The sequence below is a fragment of the Colias philodice genome, chromosome 18 (genome assembly GCF_061535455.1).
Source record: "Colias philodice isolate Cphi_HAF_F1 chromosome 18, ilColPhil1 Martin Lab GWU primary, whole genome shotgun sequence".
NCBI lineage: Eukaryota > Metazoa > Arthropoda > Insecta > Lepidoptera > Pieridae > Colias > Colias philodice.
The window spans coordinates 6,224,738-6,245,851 of NC_143103.1; the positions used below are offsets into that span (position 1 = coordinate 6,224,738).

The 21,114-nt window shown below is 35.1% G+C and overlaps 1 protein-coding gene across 6 annotated transcripts in view; it reads left to right on the forward strand.

The window, feature by feature from the left end:
• Positions 1–21,114, forward strand: part of pnt (ETS transcription factor pointed) — a 108,778-nt gene that overhangs the window by 81,895 nt on the left and 5,769 nt on the right. For all 6 annotated transcript variants that reach the window (XM_089706207.1, XM_089706209.1, XM_089706211.1 and 3 more), the window contains 2 exons: positions 979–1,182; positions 1,428–1,556. In XM_089706207.1, the coding sequence (XP_089562333.1) occupies positions 979–1,182; positions 1,428–1,556 (333 nt within the window). The remainder of the gene's footprint in view (positions 1–978; positions 1,183–1,427; positions 1,557–21,114) is intronic.

The following is a 21,114-nucleotide window of genomic DNA, read 5'->3' on the forward strand; positions in this document are numbered from 1 at the left end:
AATTGCATTCTCGTTAACCTGCATAGAAAATGACAGGTTGAGTGCCTACTCAGTCAGTAGCCGGAATATTACAGAATGAAATATAAACACGACGGTGCTTCTCTTGAAGGCGGTCACTGACTAAAAGCCATAATTAAACTAATTATTTAGTATTAGCCGGCTCTCGTCCCGCTTTTCGCAAAGAAAAAGTCAAGTTACGACCCATTCTGCAATTTGTAACATAGTAACGCTTAACTGCATTTGTATCGATTAACTTTCTTCGCTTTTTACTGAGGGTGGTTAAAACAAAGTATTTTAATTTGAACCGTCGAAGCTCTCACACGGAAAATTACTACAGTTGGAAGTTATACCTACATATGTACTATACTTCCTATAATACATGTGAATATAAAGTTCAAAATAAAAGTTTTCTTGATCAAAGCGAATTTAATGTTTAAAACGCAATTACTACCAATTACTAGCCAATGCGTATTATTGAAAAGACCGCGATCAATAAACCCCTGTTATTGGGCAAACAATTCGATCATCTTCAGCAATAATAGAAACTTATATCAAACAGTGGGTCCGACGAAGGACGCTCGCTTCCTGCGCGTGAGGCAAGTTCCGGAGTTAGCCAAGAGCCCGCCCGACTAATTGTTCCTCTTGCCTCACATTCGATAGCTATTATTCTTCTATTAGGCCTTCGGTAAATATGATTGGTTCTCGATGTTTAAACAACTTACGTTGAATGTCTAATGAGATCATAAACCGGTACAAAGTCTTTAACGATCCAAATTGAAATACATTTCAGCTTAAAGTACATATTTTCATGGAAATCTATTTAGTATCCAATTTAAATCTGACTTCTGTGCAACAAAATGTATTACCGTCTTTCGGTACCACATAAATGTACAAATACAACATAAACTGTAAAGTGTGCAAAAAAAAATCCACATAATGTTCATTGAAGCGTAGGTTAAAACCCACATTTGTCACCAGATCCACGACAATGGAGCGAAGCAGCAGTGGCAGCATGGCTGCGGTGGGCAGCCCGCGAATTCTCCCTGGAAGGCGTAGCGCTGCAACAGTTTGCGCGCGCGCAGGGGAAGGATATCTGCGCTATGGGCCGGGAGGAATTCGTGGCCCGTGCGCCTGCCTTCATGGGCGACATCCTGTGGGAACACTTAGAAATACTTCAAAAAGGTAATACGATCACGTTTTTTAGGTTCTAAAGTATTGGAACTGAAAGGATATACGGTCATTTTAGGTTTTATAGGTCAAGTTTTTGGGGGCTTCGTAAACGTTGGAAATACTTTCATTTAATTTAAAGTGTGATCAATTTAAAACTAAATGAATAAAATTTTGTGTTTAATATACATTAAATACAGTTTCTTGTTTTAAAGTACATATTAAATAAATGGCTAAATTTGATATATATTTTGTTATAGATGTAGAAAAAGAGCGATCACTGCTAGCGAATGTGCCGCCAAACATGTATGAGAGCAACGTGTGCCTGCCCGAGCTGCCGGACTACATCCCCCCGCCAGCGCACCACTATAATAACAACAATAACACAGGTAAGTGGCTTTCCTTTGAACTGAATGTTATATTCCACAGTGAAGGTTAGTAAAAAAAGTAATAAAATGAGAATTTGTGTTCTATAAGGAAGTGCATACCTATTACGAATTTGCGATCAAAAACTTGCGTCTAAAACTCGTGAATTGTTTATTTTAATTATCTCTTTATAATGTTAAACATCTAATATTTGTAATGAGGAAAAAGCGATATGTTCTAATATAAATTATCAAATTGATCACCGGTAAATCATCGTGCTGAGATCTTACATCTGTTATACATTCTCACGGCGTTCGTTAGCATTTTTAAATTACTTTAACATGCCATAATCCTCAAGCCCACAATCTTACTTGTAGCTATCTACTCATAAAGATAGGCGGCTCTTATCTACGGCGATAAAGTTACTCTCATTAAACTACCATTCACGATAACCCAACAATTATTAACTAGTTACGACCCTTAACTAACGATAGAGCGGTTATTTACTACGTTTAGTAATTATATCTTTTGACAGCCTTTCTTTTAGAAACGCTTACGGTTATCGCACCCAATTAACAACGACGATAGAATGTAATATTTCATATCTTTTCAGAAAATTACTCACTACTTTTAGAGCAGATTTTAAGCTTTAGTTCTTATTAAACACATAACAATATTTCGAGGAAGAAGTTCCATTCATATAATATCAGATGAATATAAGAACTAATTAATCAAAGTTTTACAATCCCAGGGGTTGGCTGCGCAATCTCACGTATAAAAGCTCATTTCCATTAGATATAAAACGGCGTTTATTGCGTACTAAATCATAGGAGCGGGATGTTTTGACTGGAAGCCGCGAACGCGTTCTGCTACTGAAATAATAAATTAACTAAGAGACAAGGGGCCTCTTGGTCGTCGTTAACACGGGTGGTCTACCGGCGCGGCTGGCGGCTGCTCGACACCTATTCGAGTGCCGTGTTCGACATGCTGATTTTACTGTCATGTAATTAGCATGTGCATAATTAACGCGAACTGTGTTAATAATACGGTACGTTACCGACCTTTTTACGGCAATACTCTGAAATACAAATTATTTTGTTAGATAGTACTATTTATAAACTCTTAATAGCTATTCGAATAGATACTGATAGATAGAGCCTATCAAGGCAATATTGAAATAAGTCTAATTAATTGTATATAGCATCTAACAAGCGTGACAAATTTGCATAACGTGTCATTTATATTGCGCCATCTAAACACAACCTTAGAAAATGTAGAAAACATCATTAATATCACATCGAGTATGAGTTTCCAGTCGGCTGGGCGGTGCCGCAACCGGCGACCTTGGCGCCGTTTTTCCGCTCTCTTTCAGGCCGCGAGGCCTGATCGTCTTGTCGTGTGTCATCTTTCCAGTTTTCATAATACTAAAATTACACGTGCGTATCATTATAATAACTTGTTTTTATGTTCGAATGCCCATAAGTTTTAAAGAGTGTTGTATCTACGTGACGATATCGATAACACATTTAATTATGGTGGTCTACGGTTTTTTACAGTTTCCCATTCACATACGTTTTGAAGTTGATAGACCTAAAATTATACTAAATTCATTGCACTTGGACATCACAAAACCACGTCCGTCAGTGACATAATATTTTTAAAATATTGTCTCGTTATTGCTATGGTGATGTAAGATCAAAAGTCTCTTTGATGTTGAATATTTATTTGAGAACATAAGAATCATGTTTGCGACAACTTCTTAGATGTATGGTGGGAATTATGTGTTAATTATCAGCTGATTAATTATATAATTGTTTTATTTATTTTTGTCGTGTTCCAACGTACGTCTTGTTATATTCTTCTACGAATTAACTCTTCAGAAGTTAATGTTTTATACCGATGTCTATTTTAACACATTCTTGTTAATCATAAAATTATCAAATCATTACTGCTCTTCTTAAAATATGTTTTGGTTAAACATTGACTCTCGCAATTGTGTCTTGTATTTTCGTACTTATCATAGTCAACATTTCAGCATATGTTGTTATCGCTACAGTTTTTGCGGAGTGTATGGCATTGAAGGCTTAATTAGTATCGTTCATTGTACGAAAGGTGCACCCCTACCAAGCGCCTTCGCTGACTCGATTGTCAGCAAGAGCCAGTCTTCAACCACAGCGAGGCCGCGCTGTTCTTCTTCTTAGCAATCGTGTCTTCCTTATCTATTCATTATTTTTTCATAATTTATAATAGCAGCAATAAAATTGATTATTTTTGAATTATTTTAAATTTCATTTGATTTACCGGCAAACGTAAGTATTGCACGTTTGTTCACTTGTGGTTAAATATATTTTTAAAATTTTCTCATTTGTGTTGTCGAAGTATAGGCGAGACGGTGGTCGAGCAATCGGCTGAGTGTGAAGTGCTAGTGATAAATATGGCCAAATTGGATTCTGGTTAAGATATGTTTTTGCACCCAAGTTCCCGCTCCAGGGACTCCAACGAGCTGGACCCACTTTTGGTATGGCGTGGTGAGTTATTGCCATTTGCATAATACTAAAAATAAGATAATGTAAATTCTTCGATTTTCTATCTTTAAAGATGTTATTATGTATTCCTGTATCACTGTAAAAATTCTTGACAAAAAATGAAAAACTATATTAACAACTCTCAATTATACGTAATATAATTATAAGCTTAGATTATGGATTGGTCTCCGCGCGCGCGCTACGACTAGATACCGCCGGCGTACTTGAAAAATGCGGCAACTTATAGTACGCCGAATTCGGCGTACCCAAGCCAGTCGTGTCACAAGCATTGTGTGGAGAGGGTGAACTGATAATTTATAAAGATTTTGAACAAAATCTGAAGTAAAATGCCTATTTGTGTCATAAAACTATTTAAAAATAATACAACAAAAAATATGAAAGACACTGGGATCACGTACCATCACTAAGTATCGTATTATTCGAAATTTCTCCTTTACTTCGAAAAATTTTTCTACGAAAATACGACGCCATTCAGTGTTGCCGTATTGCATATCCAAAAAAATACACGTGGTTGAGGAAATATTTTAGCAATAATTTGAACTTCTTTTTTTCAATACTATTACTAACACATGTATAAAAAAGTATAATACAATAATTTATTTCTGTTTAACCATGTTTAACTGACTCATATAATATGTTTTTTTTTTATTTCCGCTTTTTTACTTTTAAACAACCTTTGTGACTATAGTATAGTAGCGTCGCAAGTGGATTTGAGTCACATGTTCATGGATTCGATTCCCGGCCAGGCCAGGATGAAAAAAATATTTTTCAAACTTCTTTCCAAGATGCCAGATTTCCCATTTATGAGGTAAAATTTATGTAGCTGGCAGCCCAATTCTTCACACACACTAGAGTCTTTACAAATTGCCTAACACACACTACAGAAATGAGTTGCCGCACTCACAGAGCTATTGTTTTTAGGTGGGGCGGTATCTAGTCGTAGCGCGCGCGCGGAGACCAATCCTTAATCTAAGATTATAAGTTTATAAGATGCAGATATGCTAAATATATGCGGCCTACGCCATCCACTGAAATATTCCTATGTCTGCAAGCATGTCCTTGCAGCAACTCGAGCGTTAAAAAATAATGCAACTGGGCCGACAGCGCGAAGGTTAATATACAAAAAGGTATATTACAAATTTAGCAATAGCACACATAAGGATTGGTATATATGTGTGCAATGTTCGAGGCATCCGCGCTGTCGCAAGTTGCGCGGACAGCAAGGCGCAGGCACATCCTCGCGTTGCGCACTAGCTGGCTAATCGCCGGACGTGCGCCTCGGAACCGCTCGCAGCTTGCGACACGCCACACTCTGCAGAACCTAACGGCCTGAGAAATTCATGGCCACTGCATATCAGAGATTGATCTGATTCGTGTTTATGGAGGTCACGAAACAAAGGAAATTGGGAAACGGTTATAAGAATTTTTTGGAGATTCTATGGCATATGTCATTAAGATTCATTTCCGAACTTATCGAAAATGGGAATTAATCAGGAGTGATTAAAAAGTACACAATGTTTATAAAGGAAACCTTTAACAATAATTTCTGAAGTCAGGAGCTTTTACGGTGGTTCTGTAAAAGCTCATTCTCGAACAAGCGACCAAATTTAGTAAATAGGTACGCGTAATATTATACGCTACGACCAATTAGTAAAAGCAACCTTAAATACTTAACCATCTATTGGCGTACTCTACATAAAACGGACTCTACATTTTTGGGTAATTGCAATCTGCAATCCAATCAATATTAAATTAAGTTCATCACATTCTTAAGTTGCATTTACGCAGCATGAGTCAGTAACACGTTGACCAATCGAGATAAATTATTTCCATAAAGTAGTGCAGTTAGGAGTTAGGTAACACGTTCGACGCCTTGTACCCTTTTAGCGAGCGATATATCAGCCAGCTCCGCCCAGACTTGGCACTGTTCAATTATATAACACCAAAACAGTCAGTTTTATTTTTTTCAAATCAGCAATTAAATAAAAAATGAAGCAAGGTCCCATATCGTGGTCCACATACAAACTTAAGCAGGGTAAAAAAGTTCAGATATTAATTCGATTTTTGCCTGCAGCTCTTAATTAACATTTCTCAATATGGATCGAATTTGTATCAGAAACTGTAATTTACATTTATTGAATTTTCAATAGAGATAAATAAGTACTTAATTAACGTGCAGTAATAAATCTTTATACGATAAAATTGTATATGAAAAACATATCGACCTTTCTTTCGAAAATCACAATAGTACAAAAGCATCACGTGCCCGTAATACGAGATGAATAATCTTATATCATTTACATGACATTAAACATCAATCGTAGTGAAGTGTCGATAGGGAAAATATTGAGCTTTCTTCAATATCAATAAAAAGATACGTGTCACTTGAAGCAGCCACATCCGGGAACCATTGTACCTCAATTGGCTTCCGGTGCAACCCGATACACTCCTGCGCACGTGCGGACCTTTTCAAATTTCGAATTACGTAAATCGGCACAATGGACGAATTAGAACAGAAAACCGATTAAATACAGACAAAGAAACTAATTGTACTTAAAATTAATTTTAATATTGAGTCACTAATAAAAGCTTTATAATATCTATTTGAAGTAAGTAGTTCGTATTTAGGTCACCTAGTTTACCCTCTTTAATCATCACTAATTTATATTATCTTGTATTGCACTAACTATAAATACGATTAACCAGCAGATAAATATTTCTTAAATATCAATATTGATAATAGTTTCGCAAATAGAGTTATTATAAATATTCATAGACTTTCATACTTGACTATAGGAGAGGATATAGAATATACTTTTGCGGATTTTCCTTAGTTTTGCAACTTTCATAGATCCAGAAACCAAAATATTTACAAAGTGAATATATACCCAATAATATCACACATAAAATCATTGTTATAAAGAGCTATAAAACATAATACGCTCTTAAAAACGCAGGTAAGGAGTAAAGGCCAGCCCTTAAGGGTTGGCAAACGAAAAGAGCAAGGGTGCTTCTGTGTATTTATAGTGTTCGCCACCGAGGGCCCTTCAATGAGCCCCTAACAAGGACCCTCGCCAAGTGCTCGTACAATCAGCGTCTTTTTATATTCAGGTGATTTCTATTTCAGGTGGCCTTGATTCGATTCCTAAACTGATTGTTGATAAATGAAAGAATTCAAATAAAGGATAAGGGGTCAGGCGAGTCACAAAAGCGCTTAATATTCAAAAAAAGATCCTTATCGCCGATATTTTATTTTCATTTAAATTAAATGTTTAGTCGCGATAGCATTTCATGGATCAATAAAATTTTATTCCCTTTTTAATAACGTTCAACTGTCGAACCGTAAAAGTTAACTAATCGAAAACTTATCTATACGTTTTATACGAGCCATTCAGATTACATTATTTAATTGTTATGTGGAATTGCGGACTATTTGAGTGGAAAAACATTGATATACCTAATTATATTAAATAAATAGAACAATGGAATGTCAGTGTGTTTCGTGGAACTCTGCAAATAAATACAGTGGGACCGATAACGACTTATCGGTACCACAGTTAACGCAGTATTTTTCAGTCGAACGAGTGTGTTCGCCGTTTTGTATGCTAATGAATGCATTTGAAGACAACTTGTTACATTCGTTGCAAACTCGAATACCTACTAGTATTATACACGCAAACATGAAGACAGTTTCAACAGTTTGTTTGCTTTAAAAAGGCTTAATTTAATATCCTAATTATCTGCACTTATAAGAAGCTTTAATCAAAACTCGAACATATTAAATCTCTTACAGGTATGAGCGAATAAAATTTCTAATCCGCATTAAAGTATTGACTTAATCTTTCCTTTGAAATTTAAGTAGAGTTCTTTGTTCGCGAATTACGCAGGTGTTTCAGCTTGCACCTCAATACATTTTCGTACATCCAAATAAGTGTGGGAATTACGTCGCATGAAAGAGTTTACGTGAATTTGAAGCCCTCAGGTCGGGTGATGGATCTCCAATATTAGTGTCGAGTTACAGCGCGGCTTCAGGCGCCGACAAAGCTTCGCCAGCCGATTGATGTGCCGAATTCAATTAATTGCGCTATTTGCAATGCTCCGCTCTCATTTAAGGAAACCCTAGCAAAAACAAATACTATTTTGCGCGTTTATTAAAATCCCGATTAACGTGTTAACTGAAGCAATGCTTAAGCTTGTATAGCTTTTCACAGCTGATTGTGATAGAATTAAATTTCATAAAAGCATTAGATTATTGAAGCTAAGAAATCACATTCGGATATATCTGTAATAATAAACAATTATTTATAAGTAAGATACTAATAATTTCCAAAAACAATTAACTAATGGCCCTGGCATCATGTCGTAGTAATTACGTTCTTTCATGAACTTTGCCAGTTCAATGGGTCCATACAAAATAGTTGGGATTACTTAAATATGAAACAATATAAATGTGGTATCTTATCTGCACAAGGCAGGGGCGGACGGCGTGGGCGGTTGTCCTTCATGAAACCATGTGATAGCGCTGTCACAACAATGTCGAGACTCCAACATGGGTTACTACTGTTATTTATCAACTATTTTGTCACAAAGTTTAACTTGCGATAAAGCTTGTTAAACAAGAATAGACTCGTAGATTATACGGCGAAGTAAAACAACAATGAACTTAAATAAACATTTGCTTTGGCTTTGTGATATTTACAGTACAAATGCTATCGATTTTTATCGTAAATCCTTTGTAGGATTTTAAAAGATCATAAATAAATTGATAAAATAAAATATAGCTCTTTCTACATTGTCAATTTATTTTTGTTCTCATTTGCATATTGGAATATAATATACATAAAGAATACATTAAAATCATAACGTTCCCAGAATTTTTAATTGAAACTATAAATGTCGTAGACCATCTCGTCACATTATAGAGGTCGAGAGGAATAAATAATTGGTACCGGAAGTGACGTCCCGAGCGCGTCCTAATTTAAAATGCAGGCCGCCTACCGCTCTGTTCAACTTTACTGTTTCTATGTAAAAACATCCACAACTTGTGATTATTTTAATGTCACTTAATGCCTCAAATTAAGGAGCAATAAATTTTATAATTATATGATCCCACTTATGTCGAAGCAAAACTGCAGATATTCCAATTTAAATCCTTGGAAAGATATTTAAATATAAAAACTTGAAAAGACATAAAAATTGAATTTCAAATGAACTGAATCACTTTTGTTTTGACTAGAACGGATGTGCTCTTTTTAATTAAAACAAAGGTCACGAAAAAAGTCGAGCTGTTAATAAGGCATTGACGATTAGCATACAGTTAAGTTAATGAAAACAAATATAAATATTTTCCATGGAATACAAATTTTTAGTCCAATATCATTAATTAGTTTAATGTTAGAACTTAAATTACATTCAGATATATAATTATTCATATTTATACTTATATAATAAACTAAACATATAACTACTTCTTTTGTCATAAAACAATTCACTTGCTGTGCCAAAAATTAATTAAAAATCTCCACGCTCCGCTCTACAGATTTATGTAGAGTTTATTTTTTCAGCATTTTATCTAAAAAAGATTGTTTATCTGTGACTTCCGTCGCCTGCCGCGGTCGATACGCTCACTAGCTCTTTATTGTTTACACTTAATATAATTCAAAGCATGGAATTCTTCGGTAAATTGTATTTTTAAATTTAAACGCTAAAGGAATGACTACGAGCTTACTTTGTGCGCGGCGATCGACCGACGTTATTTCAATATTACTACGCCATTTGCGATCGATATTACGTTTATGCCATACTTAATTTACCTTTTTTGTTACCGACTACGTATGTTCCTAGTAAGATGTCGCTAATGAATAGATAAATTAAACTTTAAATATTTGCACTGTATTTTATACGCAAGTAACGTGTTACGGTGTGGAGTGTTTTGCATATTATGCCAGCATACATAATACAGCAGTTACTAAACCAAAACAAGAGCCCCGTACAAATCCTCGTATGAATTTTTACACACTAATTAATGGTAACGGTAATTTTCATACTATGAAACTTATTATGTACGTATGAAAACATGCCAAGATTATTTTCTCATTGACACAAATCTATCGGATGGTTTTATTTCCTTTTAAAACAGCAAGTGCATCGCGAAGCCAATATCCCGCGTGTGTTTATTTCCGCAGCACGTTTATTGAGGTATAGAAAAGTAATTTCCCTTGTCATTTCCACCGCTCGCCTCCCTCACTAATTGAATCTTGACTTCGTTCTAGCACTCTGTTTTCACAAAACTTGCACTCACTGTTTAATCAAGTTATGTTAATTTCATTTTAAAACCTTTAAAACGCAAAGTTTCTGTACTGCCAATATTGCAGGAAATTTTATTTCGGTTCGCAGAAAAGAATTATAATGAATATCATTAGTTTAGTTTACTTTACGTATAAAAATATAAATTATATATCTAATAATCATCACACGCAGTCATCAATCACACCCTCACATAATATACCTCATGCGGTACATAATTATGCAACATAGGTACGTCTAATAAAAAAATCGTATCTTCCGACGTCGAAATCGCTTCCTCCGGTAGACAATAGCCCTCTATATCCGGCAGCACACGTGCTCAGGTGCCTATTATCCCGAGCGTTCCCTTGTCCCTGCTTTTGTGACCTTAAAGATCCACCCCTAGTAACTTGACCCGATTTCGGCAGAACCGCCTCTAACGGGTACCCTCCCATCGGATTCGTGAATATAACGATATCAGATATATTACACATCTGTCCCGAATCTGCAAATGCAAACATCCTGTAGCGAACCAACTTACAATAAAATTTGTCTGCATTTCTTATTCTACAAACCCATCAAGCGTGCCATAATTGCAAAAACGCTTCTAGATTACATGTGGTTGAGATGCTCATTATTTTCAATTCCTCGTAGTGCAAATGGCTAAACATTTTTTTAGCTTGAGTAGTTCCCAAGTCGTCACCGCCTCAAACAATAGATACTCTCTCAAGGTCAAACGCGTCAAAAGTCATAATCATTACACGTAATTGCACCTTATTTCGCCATTGACAAGATACACGTCAACAATTTTAGGTTCAAAAGTACATTTCAAATGCTTTGATTGTAGTGGTTGTTGTTAAATCATAATAAAATTGTCGAGGTAAATAAATCTAAAGAAAGAGTGATTGAAGTGATGAAGAAAGACAAAAACTGATATGTATTTTTTCATGATGAGCAGATTAACTTTCATACAGTATATAAGCCTTTTTTATAGACAGCTTCTTTTTTATAAAAAATATTGTTAGGTAAGTTAGTATGTAAAACGGAATACTATAAATCTCTCTTATTATTACATAAATGATGTAGAGGTACCTTCAGTAAATTCTTTTAATTGCTATTATGTTGTGTATGTTTACTAATTAGAGTTATTTTCCTTAAATGATAAGGTACAGGAAAAATGCCGCACGCATGAAACATTAACATACATTAGGTATGTAAGCATAACTAGATTATACAGCTTTACTTACCCATACGTATCATCACTTTAATTGAGACGTGACTGTAAATAAGTCGGTTTTGAGGTATGCTAATTTTCATAATACTTTGTCGATTAGCAAAAAAATCAACGGTCGCGCAACAGTTGGTCTCCGTAGCAGGTGGCATGACAGGTCGCAACGCACACTTCTCAGTGCTCCAAGTCGTTCGGCCGCGATCGGGTATCTTCGGCGCGCTCGGTTCATATTTTCCGCGGCCGCCCTCTCTAGATCCGCCCGAGGCAGAAAGCTCAGTTGCCTGTTAAGCGCAAAGCGGTGCGGTGCTGTCGGGAAGCAATAAGTGCAGCGCGTATAACTTAACGAAACTGCTTGAATATTAGTGACGACTTTAACTTGAACATAGAACAGTTAATATTTACATCAAAAATATTGTTTAGTTATTTTATATTATTTTATAAATAGTGTTATTGTAAACGGAAATATTATCAAGTGCGCGTTTATGAAGTACTGACAGTGTATAAAGGCGGTCTGCAGCCGCCATGCTCCTAGTAGAGCCGCGCGAAGCCGCCGGGCCTCCCTGCGCGGCGCCGATCCATCTCCCCATGTCCACTCTCACAAAGCTGAACTTCACCACAGACTATAGTGTTAAAGTGAAACCATATGAGAACACTGAAACGGACAATAGGCTCAACTATGAGCAGGCGCTAAACGCGAGGTTAAGTTACGAACAATCAGTGAACAGTTCAAATAAATTGCAGTATGACCACAACAGGCTCGCGTTTGATCCTACGGTGGAAAACATTTGCAATGACCCGTCCTACATATTACCTGCAGGTTTGCTTTCTCATTGACTATTTTAATATTAGACTAGATTACACTCGCACTTGTTACTCCTACGGCACAATTATATCTATAGAAATAGAGTCCTTAATATAATCTATGTTTTTAGTCAGTCAGTATAAATAATATATTTTATTTATTTTATGTTTGTTCTTTCGTTTTTCTTTTATGACTATTAATGAGAATTTCCTTTTTTCTGTTCGTAAAATACCGCTATATTCTTCGTAAAATTTTATAACTTGGTTATATATTTAGAAAATAAATAACCAAGTAATATTTTAAATAAAAGATTGATTATATAAATAATTTTTATATTTGATTGATTAATATTCACCTTCTCTATAAATTACTTTTAACGTATTAATTTAATAAATATCTTAGCTCTATTTTTTATCTATTTAATAATATATTTAACCCATTGAGCCCCGAACGGCCCGATCGGTCCACGACACAATAGATTTTCTATTGTGTCTGTGATTCCGGGGCCTGAGCTATTAAATTATAAGACGTACTAAGCTACTAGACGCCACCTTTCTACAAATATCATGCAATTAGTTGTGGTTGTAAGCACGAAGCGCCGAGCTTTTAATGATATCGTTCAAGTATCAGGCGAGATTCATTGAGAGCTGCGGCCGGAAGTACTCTCGCCGCCATCTTGGATCCGGCGCGGGCGCACCTCGCCGAACTTCCGCCGCGTGACGCGCATAAAAAGCTCCTACACTATTGTCATATAAGTTACATTTGCATACATAGATTACGTGAAAATAATGTGAACACTTCATCTACATAGCATTATCGCTAAAACAATGTGTTGTATAAAATATAATTTATTTATACAATAGATTTATGCTTCCTATTTGCTACGCTGATATATTACTTTGCTATCAGTTTTAATAGTAATAATATAAGTTTTGCAAATATTATAACATAACATCTCTTATATTTTGAGGCGATATTTCGAATGCAAAGAATTAACTTTTAGCTTCGAGAATCGTCATTTCTTGTGTAGGAACTAGGTAAGTGATCATATAATTTTTATGTATTGCGGTTTGCGCAATTGAAATGTGCATCACGTTTCTAAATATAAATATGCACGCTGTTCTAATAATCGCGACTTGTCTACAAACAAAATATGATCAGTGCATGGTTCAATAATATAGGTGTCTAACGGTCCAGGTCGATCACCTTAAAGTAATCATTTCCTTCCTTTTACAGAAACAAATCTCATTCGATCAGCTTGACGTGAGCGAAATAGCGAATTAGTTTGTAATCCGACTATCGAATAATCTAGCACCATAAAAGTATTGTATTTGGCGGAGCATAGACCCCATAAATATTATATTTTCGTATAACTTTAACTATAGATCTGTCTGAATAATTCTATTAGTATCAATAAAATAGTCACAAAAAATGATACTTATAAATTATTACCTATGTGTTACTTGTGCACTCTGCATGAGTTAGGGGAAAATTATTAATAATATTAATCTTTATCTCACGGTGATAGTAACGGTTAATTTGCAACTATAAAAAAGGCCAAATCTTATTCTACAATTTCTCACGCTTCTCAAAATTACAAATTTAATAGCAATAAAAAGCCAGTCCGAATAAATATCAATGAAATTATATCATTAGAGAAACGAGTCGCGACACTGTCACATCATTAGAATTTATTATATTTCTATGTACACATATTTGATATAATTAATCGTTGAAAGCTCATATTAAAATTTTTATTCTATTGCAATTTTTTATCACATAATATTCTATTTTTGCGCGCTTGCAACTATTTTAAAGTTCAAATAAATAAAAATTATCATTTAAATGGCCGCTAACACTGCTAACTAATACAATTATAAATTATTACCTTAAACACTTACCACCTTTTCTATTAGCGTAACGATAACCTTTTCAGAGTGAATATATTATTAATAAATTTCATAATCCTAACTGATAATTAGCGAGTGATATATAGTATTGGATGTACATTAATCCGAATAATTTCCGACGGTATCATTAGGAGCTTTATATGGAACAAAGTCGCGTTAGGCACCTGTCTAATGCAGCTGTTGTGTAGATGACCTGTGAGACAGTAGAATGACTTTGACCTCGATGCTTAGATAACCTTTATTAACGTACAATAACGTTAACAAGTCAATATGTAAGCAGTCGGCCGCGTACGCTGTTATTCAGGGCTTTAGTTATTGTATGTTTCAACCGACTCGTGTCATGCAATATTCTGTATGAACTCCCAAATAATAATATGACACGTTCTTTTCAATATATAGGTATTTTTATTAAACATATGGTGGGAAAACTGTTTCCATATTCCAATATTGACACTATGACGTCACACGTGTTGACGTCACAACAGTCAACACCCATTCATATTCACTTCCATCAGCCGCGACACACCAGACTAACTTTGGATTCGCTTTCCTGTGCAACTCGCAGTAATAGCTATTTTTTCTTAGAAACTGCGCACGTCTTCGGATAGAAACAAATTCTCACAAACGCCATTCATATATGAAACGGAAAAGCTTTTTGCTGCTGTGTAGTTACTTAATGCGTTCGCAAGAATCAATGAAAGCTCTACCATTCATGCGCTGTATTGTAATGAAATTAATGATAGCTTGGATGCGTGTAATTTTTATGTATTTTTTAAATTTTAAATTATTGATTATAGTCTAGCTATATTGGGCATTAAAATGGCAGTAAAAAGAGTATGACGTCACAACGTGTCACGTACGGCCATTGATGCGCCCGCGCCGCTTCCGCCGGCCGAAGCGCCACTACATCCTGTCTCCGGCTTAACGCACAAGACGCATAGTTCCTTTTTTTAATATATTAACCTAATGCACGCTTTTTACGAGGAGTAGAAGCTGTAATTTATATATAAGACTGATGGTAGTTTTCTGTATATTTTTAATATTGAGTATATAACATAGAGCTTCAATGGTTATTAGATTTAGTCCTCGATACTTTAATGATACAGAAAAAGTAATGTCACATAACGAAGTACAATAATTTGTATGTTATATAATTATAATTATGTTACATAAAGATTTAAACTTAAGTCTGAATAAAGCGACATCCGTTCGTTTTCAGCTTTCCATACTGTCAGCATATGTTTTATGGCGGGCTAAGTTAGTATGGATAAGTTTTATGGGTTCCCCATGTCATAAGCTGCACAGTGTACGGTCAGCAGGTCCCCCTACGCGGTGTTTTTGTAACGTTCGCGCAGGTGGCGGCGCACCTGCCAAACTGGCGATTAGACTCTACATGGCATATAGCACTATTGCGTTATTTGCTTGGGAAATTACGTTTGATACGTTTTATCTGGAATAGAGTTTTTTCTGTTAAAACGATAAGATTAATATATTTTTTTTATATTTTTTTTTTAAATGAGCATTAAAGATTGCGAAGCATACTTCTAGCTTAAAGAGCCAAACATGCTTTCAGTTAAATTGATTATAAAATAAGTAGATAACATGGAAAGAGCTTTTTTATAAACAACTTCGTTCCACAGTTTTATTCGCGTAACAGATATAAAAATTAATTTAATAAATTATATATTACCTATGCACTAAAACAAGCCATGACATCGGTAAATTTATATCAGGAGCGAGATATTTTATTCAGTAAATCGGTATCACCATCTGCCGCCCGCGGCCTGTGTTTATTAATTGATGCAAACATTATGTTCCACCGGATATTATTGTAAGCCCGATATTATTTTTATATCAAAAACTTAACTTTTATACACATCGGTGTGCAGTGACGAAAAACGTTTAATTATATGCACGAGCGTGCCATACGGCGTTTTATTGGTAATAAATATCGGCGTGATGTGATTTCGGTAGATCATGTATGTCCAGGATACAACTCCCTCTAATTATAAACCGACTAGAGGTCGTAGAGCTTAAAACATATTCCATGTACGTACGAAACTTTTAACCTCATCAATATTAATTACTTTTGTTCACAATTTATCGTCGTGTTATGTTACATCCACGTTTGTTTAAGGAAAATGTGTAATCATATAATAGGTATTATTATTATGATTGCTTTGACTCGGTTCGGTTAATATATTTTGAAGCCTGATAATAATTGACCTACATTCACTTGAAACTTACAAAAAATAAATATGACACAAAATTCGCTTGGTAAAAATAATAATTAGGTATGATAGAAACGAGCATATGACAAAGAATAGCATCCGCTGGACATTAATATATTTAACATTTCCTGTCGAATGATGCTCCAATTTTTGAATTTGATTTAAACTCCATGCGTTGACAGCAATTTCCTTTTATTTTGAATGTTGTTGTAGTTTTTTCGCGTTTCTATTTTTCATATTTTAGCAATTTATTAGGCTACATTCTCGTCACTCGACAAATTATTTCCAAATTCATGGTGACACGTGTTATTTTTTACATTTTGGCACGTGTAAAAGGACATTAACATTAATATAATGCATGTTTTATTTTACTTTTCCTAGAATAAAATAAAACAGGATTGTTATTGTTGGTTACAAATAAATTTATAAGTCCAATACATTTATTTCTGAACAGAAAACCGAAATATCGAACAAATGAAGTAAAAAATTAAAAATGTTTTACTTCTTAATGATGCCAAGATATTAAAAAGCCCAAATCATAATCCTTAATGAGCGATGAATGTCAAAATAGCACGTGCATGACATCTAGCCGTCAACGGTTTATCACCTGCGGTTGCTTTGCGTCTAAAATTAAAAAATCATATCAAACTTCCGCTTGGAACTTTGAATTAGAGCTGTGATCTCATTCTTTCAAAAAATAGCCAGGTAGTAAATAAAGATAGAAGAATAACAGATAATATTTACGTTGGGGTTATTGATGGCGCTTGATAAAAGCTGGTATCCAATTAATAATGAGGAAAAAATTTAATAACGTAACGATATAACTCTATGATAGAGTTTTTTTTAAAGTTCATTAATTCTACTAATTTGTTTTTTGTACATTGTATACCAAAAGGTTTTAACTTAGGTAGTACCTAATTATTGAGATAGTTGATACGGATAACTTAATATGATTTTGAAGTCGTCGGTCGTCATATACACCATATGGTATGGTAGAGCGCGTGCGCGACCAAAAAAGGCACGTCCCAGGAATATTTTCGCAGTTCTCAAGTTACGTAAGGACAAATAAAAAAAACGATGCTGCCAGCTGCCATCTGCCTCTTGTTTCTGTCGCACATGTCTTCAGATCTTTAAATAATATTCAAAATTTCTAAATCATTAATTGGACGTTCGTCTCATAATATTTGAAACTGCAAAGGAAATAGAATATAAAATGTATAAAGCACTACAATAACATGATTTAAAAGACTTCGTCGAACTAACCGCTACGCAATTTTACTGAATAAATCTCGACAGATTTAAGAGTACTTAAATTATGGATGCAATTACCAATAGGTATACGTATGTAAAAACGTCTATATTGTATTTGGAAGTGGCAAAGTAAAGGTGGTCACAGACGGATTGCTGCGAACCTCTCGTTCCGCGCCAATGGTCGCCAAGTCCCGCGACCTCTCGACCTGGCGCGCGGGGCGTGGCCGCGCTGGATTGGCCGCCCCGCCCGCCCGCGCACACGCCCCTCGCTCATACGCGCCGAACTCGCGTCATATCGAATTTATAAATGCTTATATGTGGACGATTATAATTGTGTTTCGTCTGATTTGTCTTTTATTCGACCTCAATAAATGTGAGGAATGAATGTAAACCTCTTTTCAAAGTCGTATGTAAAGTATATTTTAAATAGATCGTTTATATAATGAGGGTAAACTCTTATCTTTTAATTAAAATTATGCATGTTAATTTTCTACTAATTTTCTAAGTAACAAATATAATATACATTTTCATCCAAATAACTTTAAGGTATACACGATTGTCGACTGAACAGTGACGTACGAGAGGTCATAAGTTCACCTCCGCGGGAGCTTTTTCGGTAGTTTAAATGTTTTGTAGCAGATTTATGGGCGCTATTGTGACGACTGAAGGGAATTGTAATGAGCCACTTTCACTTCATTAAAATACTCGTATTAGTCGATTTGACATCACTGAGTGATTTGTTTGCGGCTTTGTTGTTTTCATCGTAACATCAGTCTTTCCGTGACGCGTTAAAAAACATTACCATTTTAACGATATGTTTGGAATGTGTCTTCAAGCGTGAAATACTGTGTTTCTTCTTCATTATCTGAAGCTACGTTACGTGAATAATTGATGAACAATTATAATGAAAAATCTTGTTTAGTTTCAATGTTAAAAATAAGTATACTAACTAACATTGATATGTATCAACGATTCCTGTGTAAACAGAAAAACACGATAACCTTTTATATGCAAAGCAGAAAAACAAATATGTACCTATATAAGACCCTACTAGCCTATTTACACGACTCTACCATACATTAAATTATCTATTATTATCTCCATTTCATGTTACTATAGAACATTTTGCGTGACGTTGTACATCGAAGTACCTACATGGTCTCTGCTGGCTCAAACAAAAAAGTTTATCACGCACATTGACCGTGGGAATCACACCTATCCAAAAAAACTTTGTGTTCAAAAGTGCTCTGACCTTTAACAAAGGTTTTAGTGGTAAAAATAAAAATTTCATAAAACATTATGTTTCAACGTTTCTAAAAAACGAACAATATTATCAATTAAAGCTATTTACATGTCTACAAAAGAGTCATAATAAAAAAGCTCTACCTATTGTTTATTAATTCCTAAAATAAGTTACAAAAAAAATAGACATCACTTGTTACGATTTAAATACGTCTTTATGCACGTATTTCAAATTTAATCCAATACATATCGAATCGTCTGAATGCTAATATAATTGACTGTAGGCAGAAGATAAATTGATACTGTATACCCTCAAACAATGATCGTGGGACTACTGACCCGTCGAATTGGTACTTATGACAGTAACACAATTATCCAATCACAGAATGTGTTCACGCGTTGCTCCTATGATAGTTCCAACTGTACATGCTTTAAATTATAGCTTAGGATCGGTAGACTCGATTTTATATTTCAAACAACTGAATGTTGCACGTGGATGTTTGAATTATATATTTATTTCTTAGTTACAAATACCTACAAAAAACAAACATGATATACAGGGTGTCCCACTGTTGGTATATACTAAGCTCAAAGAAGGTTATAGTTTTGCATACGCTGAGTTCGTAAAAAATACTTATAAAATTCCAGAAGCATTTTTTTTCAAATAGATGAATTCTTAAAACTCTATGTGTACACCCATAACAAGCAACCCGCCCAACTTTGCCACCAGCACGTGAGCTATCGTCTAAGATTATGTTTTCATAGAAAAAATGCTTATACAGTAGCACCTCTATAAGTCGAATATCAAGGGAGACGCCAAAAAATTCGAGTTATAGAGTTTTCAACTTATGGAGGATTTCGACTTAGGCGGATTTTGATTCGACATAAAGAGTTTGAGGTTTATTCTTATCAATTTTGAGTTACAGAGGTAAAATAAATTAAAATTCAACTTGCAGAGGTCACAAACATGTTTTTATTTATATGAATATTATTTCAAATCATTTTAAAATAAAAAATATGGCATTAAAAAAAGTCAGTATTTTTTTTGCTTTAGATAATTTGGTTGTTCTCTAGCATTTTATAATGTATAAAGAGCAGAAAATTCTTCTTTTTCAAAGATACTGGTTTGCTTTATAAAATTTCGTAAGGTATTCAATACGGTTCTTGCCCCTTTGATGGACACCCATGGAGCGCATGTACTATTCACGTCTTCTATGTCATCTTAATCATTAGTATCGGTTTTCTGAGCTACTGAATCGATAATTTCGTCATCAGATACTTAACGCAAACACGTGTTTCGTGAGTCATAAATTAATTATCGTATACTCCTAAAATGTTTTCTAAGAAACTGGTTGTAAAATAAAACGTTGCTATGTTCGAGATACAGAGGTCAAATTTGATTTTTCGAGTTATAGAGTGAAAATATGTACCAAAATGGCTTGGAGGGACTCGGTAATTATTTCGACTAACAGAGGGACAAAATTTCAAGTAATAGAGGTTTTCGGGTTTGAAGGGAAGGGAACAAGACATTTTTTCGAGATTTGGAGGTTTTTGACTTATCGAGGTTCGACTTAACGAGGTGCTACTGTATTAGCGAAGCGGTATATGCCGGCTGTGCGAAGCTAGAGAAGAAAACATGGATTTTCAGGTATTTTTTTCGTGATCAGTGTATGCAAAACTACATGTTCCTTCGCGCTTATGCGGCGATTACACCTAACGAGTACAGTGGCGAGTCAGTGTCCTCGGCCGAGTGCTCGGTTGGTATAAACACTTCAACGAGTGCTCGGCCGAGTACTCGGCCGAGAAGAGCGGCGAGACAGTCACTAGAATCCCAATTTGTTTACTCGGCCGAGTACCCACTCGCTATCCCACTCGGCAGGTATAAACACGCACTCGTCGCGTCACTCGGCCACTCGCCACTCGTTCGTTTTGTCATTGTATTTTTTCAAAGAATTATTATTTTTATTTATTATTTCTAATAAATCCCACAATTCGTTAATTTAATATCTGGTAACAGCCGATTTAAAACCCGTTTAAATTCTTTTTTTTTTCGATCCATTGCAGACGTCCGCGTCGTGATCAA